Source organism: Tetrao urogallus, assembly GCF_951394365.1.
Source record: "Tetrao urogallus genome assembly, chromosome: 6".
In the NCBI taxonomy this organism is placed as follows: Eukaryota; Metazoa; Chordata; class Aves; order Galliformes; family Phasianidae; genus Tetrao; species Tetrao urogallus.
In genome coordinates, this window is record NC_136819.1 from 14,276,911 (window position 1) to 14,302,604 (window position 25,694).

Consider the following 25,694-nt stretch of genomic DNA (forward strand, 5'->3'; position numbering starts at 1 on the left):
GCAAACTCGACATTCCTGTCTCCTGAGCTTGCTGGGTGCTGGGCCAGGACGCTGTTGACTTTGGTCCGGGACTCTGTCACGTAGGCTGCCCTGCATTCTCAGGGGTCATGGGGAGAGATTTAAGAGGAGTCATAGACAATCCTGGCACAGTAGTTGGTATTTCTCAAAGGGCAACCCAATGCAAACCTTACTGCCATCAAGGGTAAAACTCCCATCACCTGTAAAAGTGACAGGGCTAGGATCACACCACCTCTGACAAAATCCCCCACGAGAAACAGGGCTGCATCCCCAGCAGTCAACACATTGTCCTCTTTGTTGAATTCTAGGGAAAGGGAGAGGAAGAGGCCACCTATGCAAGACCTCTTCCCCTCCCTAAAGAGGATTGTTTGAGTCAGAAGGGACCTTCAAAAGCCATCTAGTCCAACTCCTGTGAAGTGAACAGGGAGGTCTACAGCTATATCATGTTGTTAAGAGCCTGGTCCAAGCCTGGTCCAACTCAGTCCATCACTCTTTTCAGCCTCTTTTGCCTTGCCACGGTGCCAGCTATGACCTCAGTGCCCTACTGCCCATCGTGGAGAGAGAACAGTAGACTCCAAGTAAAACTCTTCCGTTGCCGCCCAGCAACAAGCAACAAAAGTAGCTTACCCAACATGAAACAGAACATGGCATAGGACTGTCACCAAGTTCATCCTGCTGACATCAGAGCTGCTTTATTTCATATACATTTATCATCAGCTTATGAAGAGCCAGGTGTGACTGCAAGGGAATCAAAGTGTACTGCTCACTCTCGCCACATGAAATGGAAAAGGATGTCCTCAATGCACAGCCATGATGCTGTGTGCTCAGGTTCTTTCAATTGCTGCAACCCACTAGCTAAAAGTAATGTCTCACCATTCAGCACCTCAGCCCTTCTCAAAGATCTAAGACCCAGTTTCTCGCCATGTGGAAGCCTTCAGAAATCTGTCCCCATACCCAAGGACTCACTGTGAAGGTGTTGGGAACTGAGCAGAGGTCCATTACTGCACTGCCAAGGGATTGCTGCTGAACAGCAGCAAGCATGGGTAACCTCTATGACACTAGGCAAAACATATCCGATACAGAAATAACCAAGGCAAATGGCAAACAGCAGTTAGGATTCTTGGTGGACATGTTTCTGGGGCTAAGATGTAACATGGCTCGATAGCAAAGATTACAGAAGGGCAATAATCTGCCTGGATAAGGATGGGGTCATGGATATCAGTACAATATAAGGCGACGGGAAAGAAATAAAACCAGAAATGGTGATGTCACAGCCTAGAGCTTATTTCAGTGTCATCTCAGGGGATATGGTGATTCCAGCTCTGAGAGATTGCCTTGTCATTTGAAGGCAGACAGCAATGCTGCACGAGCCTCTCCCTCCCATACATTCATGTAATTCCTTGGCTGCATTGCTCCATTCACAGCCCAGGCTACAGAGTTTGAACAAGGAGGGGGTACAGCAAGGGGGGGGGAAAAGAGACAGAAAAATGCATAGATGCTTCACCCTAAGCCTATTTCTCATACCAAACCTACCCACCCAACCATAGCTCCACAGCCTCAGCCACTTCTTCACTTCGTTCTACAGGGAAGCAGCTCCATCTCCCATCCCTACTGATCAGCTGGAGCTGGGGTGTGGAAAGGTGTCACGAGGGAACTGATAAGGACATGCCAAGGCAATTGAGCTGAATAAGATACAGCCTGAACTTTCATCAAGCAGAAAAGGAAGAATACCACAGGCAGCATGGCAGGGACATAGCCTCTCCTTAAAAACAAAAGCAACTTGTCTTCCTTTTTTCTTTTTTTAAAGAGAATCTGGATTTATCTTTGCAACAGCATATCCCGTTTCTGCTCAGGGCGAAACAAGCAGATACACAGCCACGCACACCAGGTAACCTTGGTGCCACCTAGAAGGTGCAGGTGGGCTACACCATTGTGCAAGGTCCCTAGCAAGGATAGAAACACATCAGAGCCCAGGCAGAAGATAGGACCAGAAATGAATGCGTTCAGGTGGACGGAGGGGCACCAGGGAGGGTGTTTCCATTACAATGACATATTTATGGACAAGGAGCATCTGCCAGGATGACCTTTTTCTTGGGCATGGGTGAGATCAACAGATTTTCAGGGGGTCTCAATCAGACTTTTCAGCAGAGTATAAAATTCCATCCCATCACCAGCCCTCTCTCAACTTGGATGCACAAACCCAGGCAAAGGGGTTTTTGCATTGCCTGGTGAGAGCATCCTACCGGCAGCCAACCCATGCAGCAATCCTGAGGTCACTATCCTTAATGACCCATTTTTATATATATTTCTTAATTACTGTTAATCACGGCAGACAGACTCCCACCAACTCACTTCCAAGATGATGAATTGCACCCCCAGGATCGTGTGTCCTTTGCACACAGATATGCTGGTGCGGTAATGTATTAACATCACCGGTCTGGAATTTGGAGGCAGAGCGGGGGAGAGAAAGGGCTGGAGCTGGAACCCTCCCAGCACCCTGCACAGGCTGCAGCGTTCAGTAGGTGTGAGAAATTGGTGCCGTGTAAGACCCCAAAACATGGCCTTTTCTCACGCTCCCTCCATCTCAGCTGCACTGTTCGAGAAACTGGCGTCTGCCTGGAGAGGAGGAAGTCTGGGCTCTGTTTTTGGAAGGGAGAGGCATGCCAGAGGATAAAGCAGACTTGTCAGAGAGGTTCAGCTTGGCTTACTGAACTTTGAAATTTTTTTTTGTTGTGTTGGATAGGAAAGCATCCTCAGCCTCTGCTACGTTGTTCTGTAAAGGATGGAGGAGAACAACAATTTGCTGCTGCTCAAAGCTGGGATTAAAGGCCATCTTCACACCAGGTATGATGCTTCCTATGGGACCCACCGGACTGGTCATAAGTCACTTGTTTCATGGTGCTCTTCCCCCAGGCCCTGCTGCCTGGAGCAGCAGGAGGGAGCTCCCTGCCCCAGCAGGGACAGGAGGTAACAAGGAGGCCGTGGGAATGAGTCTGGGAGAGAGGAGGTTTTCTGCATTTATGGCCCTCATCAAGGCATGGAGCCGCAACAGGAACCAGGGTCAGCAGCAAGCCCTCTACCCCTGCTGTGCCTTCGAGAGAAAGCAGGCTTGGCCCCAAAATACTGAGTGAAACTGTTATCCTTAAAGCACGTCAGCACAGCCTCTCCTTGTAGGCAAGGGGGACAGAGGTGTTGCATATCACTGGCATCATCACTTTGTCTCCCCATAGAACTAAGGGATGCAGCTCTTGGGTTTGCCTGGTATCTGCTCTCACTTTCTCCATCGGAAGAGCCAAGTCACACAAACAGAGAGAAGGGGAAAAACATTTTGGGAAGCCGAAAACTTGTTGTCACACAGCAGCCAAGCTGCAAATCATAGAACCATCGAATCATCAAAATTAGGAAGAACCACTAAGAACATCAGGTCCAACCCCAACCCCTCCCTATCATGCCCCCCAGTGCCACATCTCCATGGTCCTGAACACTTCCATGGACAGGGTCCACCACCTGCCTGGGCAGCCTGGCAGTGCATTACCACTCTGAGATGAGATTTTTCCTAATACCCAATCTGAACCTCCCTTCATACAACTTAAAGCCATTACCCTCTTGTCCTATCATCAAAGCATCAATCCCCAGCACCCTATCTGCTGTCTTTGCTGACCAAACCGTTCTGATACACATGGCAGTACTTCACCCTAGCAGAGTGTGCAGCTCACCCTGACCCTTGAAGAACTTCGCACAATTTCCATCAGCCCTAAACATCCATTTTCTTCAGAGCAGGTAGAAGCCCAAGACAATGAGGCATAATTAAGCTAAAAACAGACACTACTTTCCTTCCAGAAAAGAAACAACATATGGCAAGTGTGGTGCTCCCAACCAAACAAGTCCTAGGGCCAGAAGAAGTCAGGAATGCACCCATGTAACAGCTAGAGAGATGGCTCAGTCCTTGCTGCAGAGAGGAAAAAAATCAGCTCTCCATATCAGCTGACAACCCAGGGAACGGGGTGAACATCAGCAAAGAGAAGCTGCAGTAACCCACACGATAACACCACTTTTCATGCAACAAATCATGGTATCAGCACCCCCTTCTCCTCCCAATCTCCTTTCCCTCCAAAGCACCATCCCCCTTATTTCTTCCCAAGCCCTCCAAGCTCCTTGTTCCCAACTCATTGCTCCAGAGGTCAAGTGGAAATAACAGAGCAGCATCTTCCTTGCTGAGAGATATCCTGGCTAGCTCCAGGAGACGTCACACGGTAACAGAGAGGGAAGCAGAACACAGAGGTGGGCAAAACCCCAGGTCCACATCACACTAAGTACACATCCACCCACAAACTACATGGCAGTGGGATGGAGCCCATGGAGGGAGCAGCATCCAGGCTCTATCACCCAGTTTCGGGGAGTGGCACAGCCGCCGCTGCTGTGGATTTACAAAGAGGCTGATTTGCGGGTTAATTAACCAGCCATCTTCTTTTGTGAAACACTCAAGGCTGGATAAATAGAAGGAGAGTAGAATTCCAGCAGGAGCTGATAATGAACGGAATGAATCGACATGGCAGGCGCTGGATCCCTATCTTATTTATAGGAATTCATTAGGAGGATAAGGGGAGAACAGATCGAGATAACAAGATAGGGAGGCTCATGTTTGGGGAGGACTTCAAAAACACGAACTCTTGGGGGACCGTGAGGGTTTGCTGCTGTTACTTCCTACAAAGAGACAAATATTTCTCCAGGGACATCCTGATAGGAAGATTGTGCCCACAGAGGGATGTGGGGGGAGAAGAACGAGTGAGGCAGATAACACTGACAGACTCTGTGGCTCCCTTGAAGCAATGCAGAGGGCACATCCTTCTGCTTTTTGCTGAGCAAAGCACAAGCCAACAAGTTACTCTGCCAAGGATGCTGTGGAGCCTCACAGCAGGCTCAAGAGGGACCACTACACTTTGCATCAAGGAGCAGGAGGGCATGTCTGGCATCACGCTGGAACCCCCGATGCTTTACAGATGTGGCTCCAAACAGCCATCTTTGCTCTTGTTTCTGTGTCAGCTCTGTACTCGTGCACGTCAGAAGAGCCTAAAACCTGTGCAGTGTAACTGCTCTGCCTGCAGTCACCTTAGGATAGATGAAAGCAGAGTGGAAGCTTAGCACTCTTCACAGCTCTGTGTCTTGAAGCCAGAAGCCTCGAGGCATTCACAAACTGAAGGAACTTGCACCTTGCTGCAAGGCTTAAGAAGGAGGAAACAACTGCAAAAGAGGCTGTGCTTGGAAAGGAAACTGCCTGCTCTCCTATTCATTCCTGTGAGCATTAGTGGGGTTATTTGGATGTAAAGAGTGGATTAAATCCCTTGCACATCTTCGCACCCTCCTTCCTCCATAGAGGGAGGGAGGCATTGAAGCTGGGGAACACAGCACCAATGTCAGATCTCAGCCCAGTGAAGAGCTAAAAGCCCTGATCAGGACAAACGTCATCACAAAGTTCCCCTGGTAGAAGCCAATGTGAGTTTATGGGATGCCAAAAGTCCCAAGCTGAAGGAGGAGGAACTTGGGGACACCGTTCAAGAGAGGAAAACACCTCTGGCTCAGGCTGAGCCAATTCTGGACTCCCTTTGTGTGCACAAGGTGTGTGTGCTTCCCCTCAGCCCGCTCATTTCCCACCTCATAGAGCTTCCATGCCACTGCGCCATGGCCAGGGGGCAGAGATGATGTGACTGTAGGAGCCCATGTCCCTTTCAAAGCACAAAGTTCATTTGAGAGGCGAGGTGTAGAGCTTGCATTATTGGCTGGGGGGAGAAGCATGTCCAAATAAACCCACCCTGGCATCTCCCTCTGCCTGCTGGAGCCCAGCGGCACAGGGCAGCCCAGAGATGCCCAACACACCATGTTCACCCTGCGCTTCCTTGTTCTGCATTCCCCTGTCTCAGGAGCTCAGCTAAACACACTGAGGTGAGCAGTCCAGCTGAGAACAGAGAAAAGAACAAACCCTGCCAGCACCAGCTGCTAGAGGAGCGTCCTGGGATTATTTCCAGTCAAATAGCAGTGAGTACACAGATGGAACCCCAGTGCCAGCACACATCCTCCTGGGCTCAGCCTGGGCTGTAGGTGGGAACAGACCGCACAGCTTACCGCTGCCTCACACCCCGGCAATTGTAGGTGGAAAGGAAGGGTCAGAGCGCTGCTGGGATGCACTGCATCAGCCGAGCACCACCAGCTCACAGAATTACAAATGCACATCAGCTCAAGCACAGCACACATTTCAGGGGGGAAAAAAACCCCTCTGTCTCAGGTGAGTGTCACGGCGCGGTTGCGCTCAGTTATTCCAGCTGCGCTCTCCTGGAAAAGCCATCAGCAAGTTCTGATCTGCTTTTCTCATATCGTTCGGGAGGTGGGGGATCTATTCTCCTTCCTCCCAATTCACGGCGGAGCGGGGTAGGGCAGAAACCCGGCGGATTTCAGGGGACGAGGAGTCGAAACAGAGGCAGAGGGTCGCGTGTCCCCACGCTCCCGTGACTCGCCACTCACCTGATGAGGTTCTGCAGGCCCTGTTTGCTGGAGTTCCGTCTCAGCACCGCGCTGCTCATGATGCCGAGCCCGGCGGCCGGCTGCCGGCTCCCGCAGCCGCTCCCTGCCCGCACAGCCGCCCGGCGCCGCGCGTCCCCCCGCCCCGTCTTCAGGAAGTTCTGCAGCTGGTTTCCTTTTGTTTCGGCGAGCCCCCCCTGTTCCACCCCCCTCGTGTCTCCTCAACCTCCACCTCCTCCTCCTCTGCCTGCTGCAAACGTCAGGGAGAGCTCCGGGAGCAGGGCTGGATGCAGGCTGGGTGCTGCCTGTGAGCACAGTACAAAGCCAGCTTTCCTCGGGCTGCTACACGCTCCTCTCCCATCTCTCATTCACCTTCTCCATCTCTTCTCCCTCCCTGCTTCCCCTTTTTCCTTCATCTTTTCCCCCCTCCCCTCCCTTCTTTTTTTTTTTTTTTTTTCCTCCACTCCTTCGTTTTTCCCTCCCTCCACCACTGCTTTTTCTATGATAAAAATGAGGAACAAAGCAAGCCGAGGGCTGCAGCCCGGGCTGGCAGCTTGTGTTCAAGCAACCAGCAGTAAATCACTGCTGGTCCATTCACATCAGGAGAAGCCTCGCCTCCCAGCACTCCCTGTGTACCCGGAGACAAACCAAGAGCTGAATTAATGCGAGAGGGCTTTAGTATCCTAAAATCATTTGAGCTGGAAGGGACCATTAAAGGCCATCTGGTCCAACTCCCCTGCAATGAACAGGGACACCTATGCTAGATCAGCTGCTCAGAGCCCTGTCCAGCCCGACCTTGGGGCATTACAATGGATGGGGCATCCACCACTTCTCTGGGCAACCTGCACTGGTGCTTCACTGCTCTGACTTCTTCCTTACATCTGATCTAAATCTTTACTCTTAGTTTGAAACCATTTCCCCTTGTCCTGTCAGAACAGACTTGGCTAAAGAGTCTGCTCCCTTCCTTCTTACAGCACCCCCACTTTTAGATAATGAAAGGCCACTGCTAGGTCTCCCCAGAGTCTTCTGTAGTCCATGCTGAATAACCCCAGCTCTCTCAAGCTGTCTTAGTAGGAGATCATTTTTGTGTCCCTTCTCTGGATGACTCTAACATGTCCACGTCTCTCCTGTACTAAGGGAAAGCTCTTCTTGTGAGATGAGGACAACATCTGGACTTGGGAGCATGCCAGTGAGCTGCACCCCACTCCTGTCCCCATACCCCCCTCACCTGCTCAAGTGGCTGACTTTCCCATGCCTCAGTTTCCCCAGCTGTCAAACAGAGGGGGAGTAAGAAGTCTGGCTTGTCTTTGGGACACCCTAATATTTCAGGAGAATAAAGAATCATGTGAGTGATGGATGAGGAGCCAACAAAACTGCCACTCGTGTTGCTGTGTTGCCGGATGCAGATGATTGCTCTTGCCTTCACACTGCATCATCATGGGATTAGTGTTTGGAAAAACAGATCAGCAAATAAAAATCAAGTCTTTTCCTCTTATTCTGACTTTGCAGGGAAAGACCATCCCCTGCACTGCGCTAAGCTAACAGGTACCTGGACTTGTACAGGTTACTCCAGCCCTACCTTACAACCACACATAAGAATCGTGGCTTGGAAAAGACCTCTAAGATCATCTAGTCCAATCACCAACCCATCATCACCATGCCCACTGAGCCACAGCACAGAGCTCGTACTCACAGTACAGCCCGCCTTCCTTCCCCTGTGGTAGGTGGGAATACTCATCTGTCTCTGAGATGAGCCACCCTGCTTTCAACCTCACCTTCTTCCTGCTTTCAGCCCTTCTTACCTTATTTACTCATTTCTTTTCAGTCACTTCTGCAGAGCTGCTTCTTGCTGCCTGAAATGGGGAAGTTGCCCATGCAGTACACCCAGACACCTCAATAAAAAGGAAGTGTACCAAGCCTGGATCAGAGGGTTGTACCTCCCCTTCTCTGCTTCATTTCAAAACAATCTATTCAGTTTTTTGGGTTTTTTTGGCAGGTATTTACCAGACTTCCCCTTGGTGGTCATAACAACAGAACCCTCAAAGCACAGTCTGACTCTGGCCTAGCTCTGTGGGTTCTTCAGATGCTGTCCCACTGTATTTTCTATTTCTAAATTTGGGGCTGGTGAGAAGACAAAAGGGATTTACCAAAAAAGGCCTCTGATGTTCAGAAAGAGCATGTCCCAGCCCCACAGGCACTTACAGGAGCAATTAGACTTAGGCAAGTAAACACTCCTTCTAATATCATCACAGTTGACCACACATTTAAAATGAAACACACACCTGCCAGACTTCCTTTATCATAGAATCATTAAGGTCGGAAAAGACCACTAAGATCATCCAGTCCAACCCCACCATGCCTGCTGACCACGTCCCTCAGTGCCACGTCTCCACAGTTCTTGAACGCCTCCAGGGACAGTGACTCCACTACCTCCCTGGGCAGCCTGTGCCAGCGTCTTATCACTCTTTCTGAGAAGAAATGTTCCCTAATATCCAACCTGATGCAACTTTAGACATTACTTCTTGTCTAGAAAACACCCCCAAACCTGCCTATGATCTGAGACAGCCAAGAAGGCAAGGCGGAAGCATGACCACACTAGAGATGCATGCTTTCAGTGAGCAGTGCAAGGAGACTCAGATGGATGAATTCAGGATGAAGTGCAGTAACAAAGAATTCATTCATCTCATTTTTTTCCCCTCCTTTTGGTGCAGTACATGCTAGGAGAGCTGACATAAATCCTGCAGCAGAACTGCACCCAATACAGGAACAGAGGTGCCCAGAGCGCCCAGGAACATGCTGCAGGCTACCAGACAGCCTCCCTGAGATCTCACCAGCAGCAGCTGAGGAAAGGAAGAAGGTGAGAGATCGGCAGGGAGCATGTGGGGCTGGGCTGTTGTGGCAGGAGGAGGCGAGTCCCAGTGAGATAGGGCTGCACTAGTTCCCGTTAATTACACAATCAGTCTGCTATGTAGGACTGATTGCAAAATCAGTTGGAGGCTAACGCGTGATCTAGGGAAGGGAAAAGAAAAACTAGAAGAAAAGACTTTACTGCTAACGGAGAAATACATCCCAACAAGTTTTCCCCAAATGTTCTGTAGGTTCCACAAGATGTACACTTTCACCACTGGCTTCCACTTAGTGCAGCCCAGCTCGTTCCATCAGCACTCACTTTCAGGCAGCAAAACTCAGAAGCCAAAACAGTCAGAGATAATCCCAAGGAAAGGAAGTGTCTAGCAGCCAAGAGAAGCAAGTTGTCCCTTTCTTGCATGAGCAGCTACCTGCAAGCTCCAGAAGTGTGCTGTCAAAAGAACAGCCACATCTCAACTGTGTGATTAAGGTGGGGGTGCTTGATTTCTGGGGAGGAAAGAGCAGGATCTGAAAACAGAGAACCCAGCAGCTCTGGTGAGCATCAGAAAATGCCCTGGAGTGGAGCAGAGGGATGTACAACTGCACTCAAGGGACTACCAGAAGGCAGAACAATCAGCTCCTGTAGATGTTCTGAACTTGCAAGCACACTCCCAAGCCAAAGCATGACCCCATGGGTGTTGAAGGAAGTGGATGCTGTGGGTGGTGGCTGTCCCAGCAAGGATATTAGCCTGGCCCACAGGCTCTGAAGATCCAGAAAGTGCTAGGGAAAGGCTCTGGAGATACAAGCATGGCACTGGGCTCACCCTGCAGCACATGGGGCAGCCCCATGCAAGCACGGGATGTCAGTGGCTGCAGGAGGATTGGCTCTCAAGAAGGAGCTCGTAGCACTGTGGGCCAAGTCCAGAGAGTCAACAAATACCATGTCATTGGGCTGAAGCACTTGGCTCAGGAACAACAGTGAGTTTCTTCCTATGACATCCAAAGAGACAGAAGGAGAAGGAGCAGCCCTCACTCCTTACCCCATGGCTGCCTTCTCATCCACATGCAGGATGGAGGAAGGACCCACCCTGTTCTGTCCCCATGGAGCATTTCATGGGCAGACCTTAAAACTAAAATCCCAAGAGTTCTCTTCATCCCATAGGGAGAGAGGAAATGCAAGTCTATGAGTCTGGAGAGAGAAGATGCTTTGCTGCAGTGATGATACAAATCAGAAAAAATGATGAGGGGGCTGAGGGAGGAGGAAGCCAAAGGAAAATAACAGGGAGAAAGAGGCCAACAAAAGAGAAGGGTGTGAGCACAAACTAGGGCAGCCCAGCACCATTAAGACCTGAGGCAGCCAAGTGACTCAGGCAAGCTAGTTCAGCATGTAGAGCCAGCACAGCTCCGGCAGCATGCACCATATCTTTATGCTATGTTAAATAAACAAAACCATTGGGAAAGAGATGGGAAAACAAAACAATAGTGTAAATAAGGCACTCCTGGCCCCTGCAGGTTGGATACTACAGGGCAAGAAAAGAACTTTCAGTCTCCTTGAAGCCAGTGTCGCCACTACAGGATCCATCTCCCCTGCAGGGTCACACAGCAGGACAAAGTTCCAGTCTGGATGAATATGCTATAGACAGCTGCTGCCGAGATCATCCCCTCACTGAGGACACTAGGAAATATCTATAAAAGGCCTTCTTACAGGATCACGTTGTCCTGTTGCTAGCTTTCAATCACAGAGGTGATCCCCGCCTAATCCCTGCTTCGTGCTGCCAGGCTGTTACTCCAGAGGGGGTCAGGGTAGGCTAAGGGATAGGAAGACATCCCTGGGTACCACCTGCCAACTCCACTTCCAAGACGCATCTATTGGGAAGACATATAACCTCAGATGGCCAGCATCCATCCATACTTCCCTTACTGGAACTGGGCAAAAAGATGGGAGCTACAATCCTGTGATTCTGTGATAGAGGAAAGTGGCATGATGTGGCATGTCCAAAAAGCCTGAAGCCTAATATTTGACTTCACAAAGATGAGCATAGTCTTTACTTGCCCAAAGTCAGCCCTCATAGCAAGTTGAGAGAAGCCTTCCTGTCTAGCATCAAGAGGCATGGAGCAAGGTAGGCACACGGGGCACCTGGAGCTGAATGAAGGACCGTGTCCACTGGAATAGGAAATGGGAGACAAATGCCATCCCAAGAAATCATAGGAACACCAAGGTTGGACAAGATCTAAGATCATCCAGTCCAACCATCCACCTACCACCAATATTTCCCCACTAATTCCTGTCCCTTAGTACAACGTCTAAGTGTTTCTTGAATACATGCAGGGACAGTGACTCAACCACTTCCCTGAGCAGCTTGTTCCAGTTCCTAACCACTCTTTTGGAGAAAATTTTTTTCCTAATATCCAACCTGAACTTCCCCTGGCACAACCTGAAGCACTACCAGAGCAGGGGAGAACAAACTGAATATCCCAACAGTCTTTCCTTGGAGCATACTGCTGTCAGCTCCTGTTACGTGGAGGTGAGTGTCAACTGAAAGAGGCACTGATTTTGAGAGTGTTTCAATAATTGGTACAATTAATGTTATAAATTTTATTAGGGATTAGGAACTTGCGCTTCACAAATGGATGGTAGTGTGATTGCTTAGAATAGGTCAATAGTTCAGCTTTTTTTTAAATGCTAATGGCTCTAGAGCAACATTTCTCTGGAAAGGAAACTGCTTTTGGAGCAGAAAAGGCACATGCATGCGCATGCACAGGGGAAGAGTTCATATTTTCCATCCCATCTGGCAGGGACTTGATAAAACGAATTGCACATACTGTCTATTTAGCAGAAGCAAGCAACAGATACCTAGAGCTAAGAGAGGGGCTGCTTGCTAATGCAGAAAAAATCCCTCACAAAGGATCCGCTTGCAAAATGAGCTTGTAAGGGAAAGAACCAAAGACCTCCAGCTGATGCAAACTGGCACAGCTTTATTGCAGACAGTGGGATGGCGCTGATTTGCACTAACAAAAACATTTGGGCCTATACTTCCATGTGATAAGAAATCTGAATAAATTCAGCTCCAAACGAAGCAAGCTCTGCACATCTCAAAGCAGGTGCTCCCATGTGGCTCCAATCTTTCAGCCCCCTGGTGCAAGTGAGTCACCGATCACACCAATAATAGAAGAGCTCTGATTCTATTTCCATCCATTAATAAATTCAGTGGGGTGTGCCCATCTGTTTTTCATCTTTGCCCATGTAGTCCCTGGACAGTCATCTCACACTGCTCCTTCGAAGTAGGGAAAATCCTGGGTGCTGCCAGCTGCCCTGCCCACACACCACCCTGCAAAGCCCCAAGGAATCCCTCTGCAGACCTGCCCATGAAAAAGACAACTCTGAGCGCAGAAACCTGGGATTAAGACACTTCAGCAGCTTCCTCACACATCTGGTGCGCGTTAGGAGGAATACACTGGCAGGGAAAATGCACTCAGGCTCCAAGCAGGGCTGGTTAACCCTTTGGTGACTGCATCTCCATGGAGCACCCACAGAGCACGGGAGTTGAGAAACACCTGCTAGTAACCAGGAGGGCTCAACTCAGATCTCAGCAGTGGTTTTGGGAGCTCAGAGCAATTCTGTTGCCTAAACATAGGTGTCAAGTGTCATAGGAGATATGCAAGCCCTGTCAGGTGTCCCAGTAAGGGATTACCCATACCTGTTAACTGGCACAAATCCCATGGCTAAGGTATTTCTTTCCCTTCATAAAGATGTCAACCTTGGTTCCCTGACCTTACAGTAAAGATAACCTTCCTCTTCGCGCTGTGTGCCATGTGTATAGACTGCCAACTGATGATAGGTGATAGGGATGATGGGTGCAAGGCTGGGATGTTGGAGGGGTTTGGTGTCCCACCAACCAGAAGTCTCATCCCATCACAACAGTGGGTTTTGGCAAAGCCTCTTCCTGGCATTCTCTGGGTCTCCAGCTCTCCCAACCCAGCCTTCCCCCACTTTGCCTTCACACTCAGTTCCACAATAAGCTCTCTCCATAATCCACAGAGAAGGGAATCCCACAGGCTTCAGAGCCAGATTCCAACTCAGAATGTTTTAAAAAAACCTGCTGGAAAAACTCCCGCTTTTTTTCCCCCTTTTCTACAGCCTTCCAGCCAGCACAGTCTTGCGCAATTAAAAAATTTCAAATAAGACCTCCAGGGCAATCACCTACTTAACTAGTACACCAAACCTACGGCTTTACATGGCAATCCAGGCTCAGAGGCAAGCTTTCCTGAAAGTAGAAAGGGGCAGTGAAGGCACCTGATATGTCCCTATAATTAGAGGCAGCTCTTTATCCCTAACAAACCCAGCCAGAGCACCTATATCCAATGTGGAAATGCTGAACTGCATTGCCCAGTTTCATGGAATTTTCCAGCTGAACTCTGCTGGCCCTCCTTTGTTTGTTCTACTCCTTTTCACACCAATGCACCCAGCTGGGTCAGACTTGGACCAGTTACTCCCAAGAAGGGATCGGCCATCCTTCCCCAAAGGAATCCAGTGTGCTGAGGACTTTCCCCATATCAGTTTTCCTGGCCAACCTGCTTACAGCTATGGGTATACTTAGCAACAAGAGTCATCTTAGCAAGGGCTCTTGAGGCTCCTCCTATGATCCAGAGAATTTGAGACAGCTGGGGCAAGGAAAAGCCTGAGGCTGCTGGCACAGCATCATCCTTCCCTTTCTGCTGACCATACATGGGCTGCTGAGGGCTTCCTGCAGCCCCAGCAAGAGGGAAACAGGGGAATTTAGGAGGTGATCTCTCATCTCACAGCCTGTAGCCCTGCAGCAAAGCCTGCTTGTGAGCCATGCTCCAGTGGGATGTCCTGCAAGGCATCAGGTTCACACTGTTCAGTCTTCGCATAGAAAGATGGCAGCTCATGGAAGAGCATAACCCTAGTTTGCAAAGAGCTTTTGCCTGAAGTGAAGAGATCAGGAAGCTGATCTAGCCTCAGGTGAGAAAAGGTAGCCCTAAGCAGCACACAAACACTTCCTCCCTTCATTTTGTGAGTGGAAATCATGAGAACCTAGCAACATTTAATTGCAATCAAAAGCAGGAGAAGTTCAGAGCTGCATAGGAAACCATTTCACAAATCAGGAAGGATGTCAATTCTCTGTTTTCCAAACCAAACATTACTTTGCTCTCTATTTTTTCCCCCATCATATTTAGTTTTTTTTCATTTAAATTCAGCTGAAAAAGAAAGGTCTGCACCACACTTTGATCAGCACTCACAAACACAACTTTGCAGCAAGTTTAATAAAATTTCACTGTTTTCAAAGAACAGATAACTTCCTACCTTATTTACGGGAAACTCCAGCAGGAAACAGAGAAAGGACAAAGTTGACCTTACCTTAGCATCTGATGCTGCTGCATGGCCCCACCTGAGCCAACACAACACAAATGAAGGCTTGGCTGTCCCAGATACCCCAACAACTGCTCCATCCTCCTGCTGGGTGTACAGAGCACTGCCTGGGATTGCATATGCCATGCTGAACCATCACCCCACTCCCCCAGCAGCAAACCCTTCTTATTTCTGCAGGCAGCTGAGCGTGCTGAGGCTTTGCACCTTTTGATGCTTCCAGTCAAGGCTTCAGCCAAGCCCAATTGCTGTCAAGTGTCAGCCAAAACACTGCAATCATTAGTGATGGGAGATGACACAGCTTTCTCCTCTTATTGTCACTCAGAGGGTGTTTTTCTGTCAACGTGAAGTGTGCTGCCTTTGGGAGAAATGTTAATATGAGCTTTGAAGCTGGAGGAGAAAACCAGGCAACCCCCCAAGCTCCATGGATGCTCAGACTAAACCCAGCGAGTCCCAGTCTGAATTCTTTTGTGTGATTTTCAGCCCATCTTATCTCTGCCTCTTTTATTAGGGGCAGCTGTAATTTGGTCTCTGCTGCTACCCTTTTCCCTTTTAACCTCCATGAAAAGCTGTCCATTGTAGAGCAAATTGATAAAGCAACAAAGCAGATCAGGGGAAGAGAGAGAGGTGTAAAATGACAAAAGACAGCAGACAGTCTGAAAAATGTCCCAGTTAATTCAGCTTACAGGAATAGTCAACACAAGAAGAAATCAGACCCTCAGAGAAGCATCATCTCTCAACCCCATCCCATAGCTGAATCCAGTGTCACAAGTCATAGAAACATTTGAGTTGGAAGGGACCCTTAAAGGTCATTTGGTTCAACTCCCCTACAATGAACAGGGATGCCTACAGCTACATCAGGTTGCTCAGAACCATGTTCAGCCTGACCTTGAGTGTCTCCAAGGACGTGCCCAGCAAAGACAGCCGAGCCGTAGCAGACAGCAGGTAAAAGCAAGAGGGGCTTGGGTCAACTTCCCACTTTCAACTTCCTTCCCGCAAAAGCACTCCACTCATGTGCACACAGTGAGAGCAGCAGGGTTTGTCCCCACCTCATCTTAAAGATAGGTTTCAACAGCAAAGCACTAAGGCAGTTCTGAGTCTCATAGCCAGACCCCTAGCTAACCTTACATGTGGTGGAGGCCAGGTTTTCCATTGGATCAACATCCCATTGGCCTTGAAGTTCAATGGAGATAGGACCTAGGAGAAGCCCAAATCTCGCCCTATCTGGAAGGCCTCTCCAAAAGCATCTGGCCACCTTTATGTCCCATGGATCCTCTTCATTTCAGCCCCACAGACTTCCTCCCCCACCAACTAACCCAGCTCCCATCCTCCCAGATTCACAGATGTTGGGCTCCCCAGCTTCACCTCTCGCTCTCCTGGAAAGATTCATCTCCTGCTTGATCTGTGCCTCCTGCACCCTCCTGGCACTCCTCAGGGTCCGACATATCCCCTCCTGGCTGGCACGAAGGGATGATGCAAGAGGGTTCTGCCGCCGCTGCTTTGCTCTTCCTGCGCTCAGCAGAAGTGAGCTGTGCCGGAAACTTTGTGGGCTGAGGGTTCAGGGGGGATGGGAGAGGAGCAGAGGGAATGCAAATTATTATTTTTTTTTAACAACCGTTTGGATTACTTTAAGGTTTTGCCTATCAGAAGCTTCGAAAGTGGGAAATGTTAAGCTAAGATGAAGGGACAGCGGGGGGCATGGTCATCCTCCCCCCCCCTCCCCACAGCAGTAAGAAGGGCAGCCCATCACTCTCCAGAGCCACTCATGGTTCAGGCACGGCCAATTTGGGGTAATACTGCAGCCTTAAACTGCAGCACCCTTCAGTGAATTGGGCACCATCACCACAGGCACGAAAGTAGTCTTGGTCACACACCTCTCAAAATAACAACCCACTCTGCTTTGGGCACTCAGCATATGCTGCCCCTGCCTCTGGAGATCCCCAACCTCTGGAGATAGTTGTTGCGCACTGTCAGCATACTCTGTGTCGTCCCCCCCCCCCCCCGTGCCCCAGCTGAAAGCTTCTACCTTTCAGCTATCACCTTTACATCATGTTCTAGAACATTCCTTCCCTGCTCCAGGTATTGGAACAGGCTGCCCAGGAAGGTGGTAGAGTCACTGTCCCTGGAGGTATTCAAGAAAAGGGTAAGTGCTACACTGAGTGATGTGGCTTAGTGGGCATGGTGGGGATGGGTTGATGGTTGGACTAGATGATTTTAGTAGTCCTTCCCCTCATCTTCTTCTGCCCTTTGAGCCAGCTACCATTGCCATCAAGTGTGGAGGACCAGTGGAATTTCCCAGGACTTGAACTCACCTTTATCTACAGGGAAGCAGAGCCCAAACACCCTATTCATAGACACAAGAAGTAAAGCCCTGTAAGACCCCTTCAGCTCCTGGCAGAGGCAGTCTGTCTATCCCCAGCTCTGGAGCTGGGCTGCGTGAGATGCTGTGTGTCTCAAGATAGGGAGCAGAGCTTGTTGGCCCAGGAAAGGTGCCCAGGGAAGTGGTTTGGATGGGGACAGCTTCTGGAGACTGCTCAGACTGTGACCTTTCAGCAGGTCTCAATCCAGAGAGAGAAGGAAGAAAGGTGCTCCTTGCTCTGGGCCAGATGGAGGACGTGGAGAGGAGACACAGCACAGCATCACGTGCACAAAGTCTGATGCAAGGATAAATTGGAGCCACCTCCTGACCCACAGACTCCCCCTCAGAAAAGAAGCAGAAGCAGGAGGAGGTGTGGCACTGTGGCATGATCTCACCCATTTCCTTCCTCTGGCAGATGGTTCCTCACCACCCCCCAGTCTCCATCCCTCCCTTCTGTCTGCCCTGGTAGCTTCTGAAGGGAAGCTCCTGAAATGGGAGACATGAGGGCAGGCTATGAGTTAGAGAATGGATCTCCAGCTTAGAAAATAAGCCTTTCTACCCTATGACAAGATAAAGGCCAAGAGAGAGGGAGGTGGGGGAACCCCCTGTGCTGCTGACCATCAAGTCAAGCAGCCTGTCAATGAAGATGGGTGTCCTCAGTGTGTTCCCACAACCATAAGCATCCTCAGTCCCACCACGGCAGGCCACATCGCCCTCTCCCACGAAAGCTTTATTTACACTGCTGCTTCCAGACTGCAGCTCTTCACAAAATCAGAGAAACAGCACCCAGTCAGTGGGTTCAATGCATGGTGAGGACATGTTGAGGTTCAGGGCAGGGAGGTGGCCATGCTCACAGCTGTGGCCATGCTCAGGAGGGGATGGAAGAGGGTGGCAATGGCAAAAGTGGAGAGACCAGTGCTTAGGACTCGCCAGCTTCAAACATCTTCTTCCTGCCCTCCATGCCGGATTTCTCCTCAATGTTCTTCCTCCAGTCACCCACATCACGAAGGTCCTTCTCCTGCAGAAGGGAGAATTGTGCATGAAGAGGTGGACCCATGGGGTAACGACTGACCCAAACAGTGCCCTTTCACCCATCCACCCATGGGAACCTCACCACAAGTGCTCAACATTTCACCTCCCCTGAAAAACTTAGCTAAAGACTCCCAATTCCACCCCTGCTGTGTGTATTTCAAGGCTGGACTCCGTGTTTACAACCACATGGGAGTTGGAGGAGGGAACATGGAGCAGGAAGGACATTACTGAGATAAGCTCACGCTCTGCCAGTCTATCCTGCAGAGAGATGTCATCCCCAAAAGTTGGGAGCTTATGCCTTAATGGGAGTGGAATGGTACCTTCTCCGTGTCCTCCTTCTTGACTTGCTTCAGGTTGGCCCGGAGGTCCATGTTGACCTTGTGCTTGGATCCCAGCAGGGCACGCAGCATGGCATCAGCAGACATGCGCACCCGGCGCAGGGGTGGCCTCTTGAACTTGCCCCTCAGATCAAACAGCTTCTGGTTCAGGTCCTCCAGCTGTGGGGAAGAGAGAAGTGGGCAGAAAGAGCAGAGCATGAGTTTTGTGAGACAGACCATGCACCAGTGAGCAGCCTGGAGAGGAATGAAGGATCAGCCGAATGCTCCAGTGGATGCTCACCTCCTTGTTAGTCTTCTGTAGCTTCACCTCTGTGTCATACCTTTCCTCATCCACTGAATCTATCTTGGCATGAAGCTTTCTGCATAGTTCCTGGGAGGAAAAGTAGACAGATGTTGAGTAATAGAGCATGCCATGCAATTCCTCTCTCCTGACCACTTCCTTCTCCTCTGTCTCTGAAAGACTCCTCTACCTCTGTCTCCCAAAGACTAAAAAAGGAGCAAACCACCACTCAATACCAACCAATTCCAGATAATGAAAGGTATTTTGCAACCCAGCTTCTGGTCTTTGAACAACCACCTTCACACAAATGCTGCCCTCATGTCCTTGTACTGGCATCCACCACCCAACACATCCCAGAGATGCCAATCCCTGTCACTCCACAGTGAAGGGAGGCTCCCAGGGATGGGAAACGGTCAAGATGGGAAGGACAATCTAAATGCAGCAGTCTGTGGGGTGGAGCCCTATACTTTCTGAAATGGAGAAAGGAGTCTTTACCTGAAGTTCCTGCATGGATCCTGGGAGGGACAGAGGAGGGCAATGCTCCGCCAGGTAGTTTTGTTTTTCCACTTCTTTAGCAGCTGCTTCCTTTTCTATTTCAGTGACAGCAAGCTGGAGCATAGCACTCTGGAAAGCAGCAGGAGGGAGATCAACATGGGTTTTGGGCAAAGGAGAAGAACAGGATGGGAGCTCTCCATGTCCAAAATACCAGCATCTCTGAGCAAAGGGGACTCATGGGGACTTCTGGGAAACTCAGGATGATGCTGACCCCAGCCTCCCCCCACACCAGAGTCTTGCTGTGTGACCTGATAAGGTGCAGAAAAGGGTATGGGGAACTCCACGTTGTGCATCATGGTCTTTCCCAGGCAGGAAAGTGCCAATGGCTGGATGAGAGATGGGTCGGTACACACCTTGCCCAGCCCCAGCAGTGCCACGTACCTTCAGGTGCTGCCGCCGGGCAGTGGCTGCCCTCCTCCTTTTCTGCAGCAGGGAAAAATGAGAACAAGGTAAGTTATGATGCATTCCTTCATCTTTTCCTCTTGCCTACACAGTCCCACAGCTCATCACACATTTGGTCCCCAAACCAGCTTCGTCTTTGTCTAGCTTAAGGATATCATGCACCATTAATCAGAGGAATCTTGCTCAGATTCCTCGAGGACTCCAAGCCCAGGGCTTGTTCTCCTTCTGAAAAGTGCTACCTTATCTCAGAGTGCTTTCCTAGCCTTCCCTGGGACAGTGCGCTAGTGGGCATCCGATGCACCCATTGTATACCAGCACCATAGGTGGGATTTTTTGCATCCCCGCTGCTGACAAATGAGATGCGGCCCAGGAGTTGCTCGGGCAGCGCTTCCCAGCACCATCTCGTGGCCGGCTAGGGAAGCAGGAAAGAGGGAAAGCATTCAAGTGCCAGCAAAGACCCTTCAAAAGGGAATTTTGCTTGTTCTTCCCTTCTTCTCCAGAAGGCATCAGGAAAGCCAGGTCATGGGACATTCTTTCCTCCCACCACTCCACAACCGCTTTTGCTATAGAGGAACTACAAAGCGAGAACCGATGCTATGAGCTCTGTGAAAGGGAAAAGCCCATCAGGACACACTTACCTCGTCACTGTGCAGGGAGAGCGGATGGGCGAGGAAAGGAAAGAAGAGAAAGGGGAGAAGAAGGCAGTTAGCATCCTCATTGGAAACAAGCAGAGGAGTATGTATGTAAATGTTGGCAGCTGAACAAGTTTGAACATCAGCAACATACTGGAGACAGAAAATGGGAACTTACTCAGACATCTTGCTTTAGATGGTTGTGAACCTGCAACAAGAACCAAAATAATTCACAATTATTCGTGCTAGCATTGGCTTTCTTGGGTTTAGGAACAAAGCAAGATTTCCCCAGACACCAAAAAGAGGAACAACAGTTTTGCTTGTATTTCCCAACTTCTTCAAATTTCCATCACAGAGGAAACTGGGCTGCAGTCAGTGGATGAAAGGTAAACATGTGCCAGCTCACAGCCAGACGTGCACGTGGCTGGAAAAAGAGAGATTGTGCCAGTGCTCCCTACAGGCTCGTTTTCACCTTGACTCGACAATATACCACTTTACACAATGAAGTAAGAAGGAGGAAAAAAGCTATTATACATCTGTTGTTCTTTCATACAGTCCTCATGGTACAGGCCTGTAGCAAAATCAACACAAATATTTTAGGCTTCAATCTTGTTGTCTACCAAAGGAGGAAAACTGCACTGACACCGTCATGGATAAGAATCATCCCAAAGACTGGGGAGGCTTCTGGCATAGGGAACAGAGGCAGGCAGTGACCATAGGTGACAAGGATTGCCAGCATGTGTGTGCATTGCATGGGGCAGGGGAGAAAGCTCAGCACAGATAACAAAGCACGGTGCTGAAAGCTATTGGCAAAGGCATGGAGAGATTTCTCAGGGAAAGGTTCCTTTTGATGCCAATTCTTCCCCATAAATGCAGCTTTACTTATCAGAGTAGTGTTTCCTACTCATACCCACCGATGGGTACAGAAAGAGTACTGGCTAAACCCAAATGAAGCCACTCCCTTATAGAGAAGTGAACTCCCTAATAGACAACAGTCTGCAGACCTGGAGACAAAATGTTAATGGGGGTCATTGCCCAAGGAGGAGGTAAAGGCTGCAGGGCCAAGCTCCCCGAGGAAACCTTATCCTGGAAAATGTGCGGGCACAACACATTGCTGGGAAGAGCGGGGGGAGCAAAAGTGCTTCTAAAAATGGCTGGGGAGCTGCACAAGGAGCTGCAGCTGTCTCCTCAGACGCAGCCAGGCCCCGTGACTCAGGGAGGTTGGTGAGACGCGAGGCAAAAGCCACCACAGGTGGATGAGGAGCAGGAGCTATTTTTGCTGGCGTTCCCATATGCGTGTACCCGCACTGAAAGCGCAAAGAGCACGGGGAAGCAATGCCAGATCGGCCCCATAGCAAGGAATGGTCAGTAACAGGGACTCCAGCCTTTGAATTATGGAAACTCGGGCGCTGGGGAGGAAGGGGCTGCACGCAGCAGGCAGAGGGAGGGGTGCAGATGGAGAGAGCTGAAGTCGCTACGGTGGAGGATGCTTTTTCCTACTGAGGAGGAGTTACGGAGATGAAGGCAGAGCGCAAAACCAAGTGAGGATGAAACCAAAGGGAAAGAAGGCAGCTGAGAAAGGCAGAGGGAGAGCTCCCGATGCACAGACCCTCTGACCGGCACAGGACAGAGGTGCACCCCCATCTCTCCAAGCAGCTCATCTCACCCAGCATTTACCTCCCCAACATTCAGGTGAGCAAATATGCCTCCCTGCCACCCCAGTAAGAGCAAGCTGGTCAGTAAGAGACATGCATAAGGGCTCACCCGAGTCCGGAGAAGGAAAGAGAGCCCCGCTGGCCGGCCAGGACTGACTGGCAAGCCGCAAGCAGCTGGCTGGGGAAGGAGGTATAAAAGGGCTTCTCGGGTGGCTCAGCAGAAAATCCACCTTCTCTTTAAGGGCATGGAGACCTTCTCAGACCAATAGTGTGCAAGAGCCCCCATGCACCTCCCTTGGCTGGGGCAGGCCAGGCAGCCCCACAGGAAAGGAGCAGCTCTGCCCTTGGGGAGCGCTGGCTGGAAGGAGCCCGCAGCATACGCATCACCCCACCAACATTCAGCCACCAGCAGCACGTAGGAGAGCCATCCCTGAGCAAGCCATTCAGTGCTAGCATCTTCTTTTAAACTCAGTCACCGCACAGGAAAATATTTGCAGCTCCTCCCCACGTAAAATATTTTAACACTAAATGTTAAGTCTTATTAAGAAAAAACAAAACCACTCAAAGCTGTGGAGCTGCTGCTGGGTAGCCCCGTGCTACCAGCAAGTGAGGCAACCCCAAAGGTGCTGAGGTGCACCCCAGATCCACATACCCACGCCACAAGCGAGAGGCGGATAGAAATGGCACTGGAAATATTCACCAGCCTTATCCACAGCAGATGTAGCATGTGTGTGTAGGGGATCCCATGGAGACAAGAGCCCAAACAGCTCTTGTCCTCCTCCCACAGCCCAGGCGCTCCCTCCCCTGTCAGCCAAAGGGTTTTAAGCTGATTCAGATGTGGCTGCGACAAATTTTTCTCTTGGATGTTACAGATAGCAGCAAACATGCTGCTGCAGACTTCCTGTAGCATCATGCACACAGCACAGCAGATACTGTAAAAGAAGACTAAGAGCTCGAGATGGGGCTGGTGTCCTGTTTGGGCAAGGCTGGGTCTGCTCAGGATTAGCCACGCTGAAATGTTGCGAGCTAGATGGTTTGGGTAGTGAAATCACCACAACCCTGCTACATCAGGACTCTTGGTTTCACTTCATGGCTTGTAGATGAGAGGTATCACCCTGCAGATCCTCCTATGTTGCCTGCCTCTCCCAGTTCAAGCCAGTTTCTCAGAAAAATAGACTAAAGTACATTCAGAAACAGACAGCAGCCACCTTCAGCAGCCAGGAACAGCATTCACCCACTGAGGAGAAATTCAGCCACTTTTCTTTCAGTACCAAATCCATAGGCCACATTTGGCTCTAAAGTTAAACCAACTCTTTATTACCCTTTCCAAAGATTCTCCAGTCATTTTCCCCAGCTCTCTACAGAACTACATGCACTGCTGTCCCACTGAGTCCTCCAGATAGCAGCTCTCCTTTCACTTCATTGCTTCAGGTCAGTGCAGAGAATGGGTTGAAGGAACACAAAGAAAAGTCCCATGAACCAAATGTTGGTTAACAGATTTGTCTGTAAGACACAGGAGTCCTAGAAGGTGAGATGTGGTAATAGGGTGAGTGAAAGGCTGAATCTCTCAGTCTGCGAAGAGATTTCCCCAGAGCTGCCTTGCAAAGAGGTTAAACCACAGGGCAGCAGTCCTCCAAAAAAAGAAAGGGGCCCCAGATCTAGAATGAGGAAGAAGGCAGCAGGAAGAAAAAATAAATAAATAAACACAAAGCAATAGTTAACATGAAGAGAAACAGGTTTCCAAGTGAAGTAATGCAAGTGCTTGAGTGACAAATGAATGAGTTCCTTGCAGAAAAACCCAAGGAGAGCATAAGCAAGCTTCAGGCAAGTCCTTCAGGGAAGACTGTCAGCAGTCAGCTGTCTTAGCTCTGTGAACACAAAACATGAACAAGAGCATTGCATGGGAACCAAGAGTGGACACAGTGTTCAAGTTTGGGTACCTTTCCCATGGAGTAGATGACAAGCCTCCATCCCTTGCTCCCCCTCCCCTCATGCTAGAGCAATGCACCGGGGACACGAGCCACCAATCTCAGAGCACTTCCACCAGCCTGCAAAGCTGCTCAGAAACAAAGGTTCGCACTTACAGGAGGTTCTGCACTGTGTTGTAGAGACACTCAAGTGTGACACTTCTGGACCAGGTTCCTCCAGAGAACCACCACATGATGGAAGCACTGGGCTCATGGATCCATGCAAGCTGCCCCTCATAGCCATTTCCCCACCTTTACACTGATTTTCTTCCCTTCAGCATCCTACTAGCACCAAGTGGACAGGGACTATGCAGTGACTAGTCCAACATGACACCAGATGTGTACATCTAATTTCCGTGGAAGATACTGTTGGAAAAAAAGAAAAAAAACCAAGTCCAGCAGCCCAACAGCAACTGTGCTCACAGTAAAAGCTCAGACAGAACAAGTGAGTAATCCTGTGGCTGGCTCCTCTTTCCCAGAAAGAATATGAGACTGGGCACGTAGAATTTTAAAATGGCTTGGGTTAAGGACCTTAAAAGATCGTGCAGTTCTAACCCCCTGACATGGAGCTGATATGTACTTGCATCCTTAGGAAGAAAAGTTCCCAAGAAAAGTTTTCTTCATCCTGAAGCACAGGGGATTTCCTTACATTAGGACTGAAAAACCTTCAGCCTCTGCTTAAATGAGTCTTTCTCTCTCTCCCTCTAGTGTGTCCGTAAGAGCTCCCCATGCTGTACTTCTGCCAGTACCAGCCTTTAAGAACTACTGCAAAGAAAGGCCATCACATATGCATCTTGTCAGCACTGTCCTACAGACCACACACTGACAGTCATCTCATTTACCCATGAGATGTTGTTAAGGCTATTTTCCTTTTGGCTTTTCTTCTTCAGCCACTATGCCTGCTTAGCTCCATGCCATCTTCCTTGACAGGGAGTGCTTCAAGCATGCTACGTTGACACCGCCAGGCTGCAGGGACATCTCCAAACCCACCAGTAGGTCCTGATGGCACTCTTGGATTTTCAGTGGGTACCGTGCCCTCACAAGTTCATAGGCTGCTAGCAGCCTCATGCTGTGTTTGACCATCAGGTATTGGATGACACAGGTAGGGCCTAAGGAGTAACCATCCCTGCAGTGAATGAGAACACGCTTCCCTTTCTCCACCAAGGCTTCGATGCACTCATTGATGACCAGGAAGCATGGCTGCCTTATTTCATGAAGATTTCTATGCAGGAAAGCCTGGATGTCAACCCTGAGGCGTGACCAGTTGTGCCTGAATCCTCCCCTCCCACAGGTGCAGGGGATGATGCTCAGGCTGTGGTCACTGGGCAGCCTGCTCACGTCAATGATGCTGTTGATGCCATTTGTGCACAGCACCCGGCCACTGTAGGCTGCATTGAGGTTCCCCAGGTAGATGTAGTCAATTATCCGAGCAATTATGGGTCCCGTGAAGGGGAAATGTGCAGATTCTTCTGATTTGGGACCAGGGGGCTCTTCACAATAAGAGCTCTTCTTCCAGCTCCCTCTGCTAGATTTCTTGGAGCCAGCACAAGGCAGAGAGCTGTAATCAGGCTCAGAGATCCGTGATGGTGGTGAGAAGAGGGAGAAGAGGCTGGAGAGCTTGGCCTTGGAAGGAGAGCCTGCTGAACAAGGCAGAGGAGAAGGAGATGTGAGACTGGGTCTGAGGGCACAGGAACAGGATGCCATCTG

General features: G+C 49.9%; 2 protein-coding genes across 2 annotated transcripts in view; both read right to left on the minus strand.

Annotated features, from left to right (window-relative positions):
* The window catches only part of LSP1 (lymphocyte specific protein 1), a gene marked incomplete at both ends in the record, with an annotated part of 29,582 nt that extends 13,370 nt beyond the window's left edge, over positions 1-16,212 (minus strand). The window contains one exon of the mRNA XM_079537558.1: positions 16,133-16,212. Within this exon, the coding sequence (XP_079393684.1) occupies positions 16,133-16,212 (80 nt within the window). The remainder of the gene's footprint in view (positions 1-16,132) is intronic.
* Positions 16,213-17,830: 1,618 nt separating this feature from the next.
* Positions 17,831-19,394, minus strand: TNNI2 (troponin I2, fast skeletal type; the record flags this gene model as incomplete). The annotated part of the gene is made up of 4 exons (XM_079536846.1): positions 17,831-18,144; positions 18,479-18,655; positions 18,777-18,866; positions 19,272-19,394. 4 exons carry the CDS (start codon positions 19,392-19,394, stop codon positions 18,046-18,048), a joined length of 489 nt encoding a protein of 162 aa, XP_079392972.1. The 3' UTR covers positions 17,831-18,045.
* Between the last annotated feature and the right edge of the window lie 6,300 nt (positions 19,395-25,694).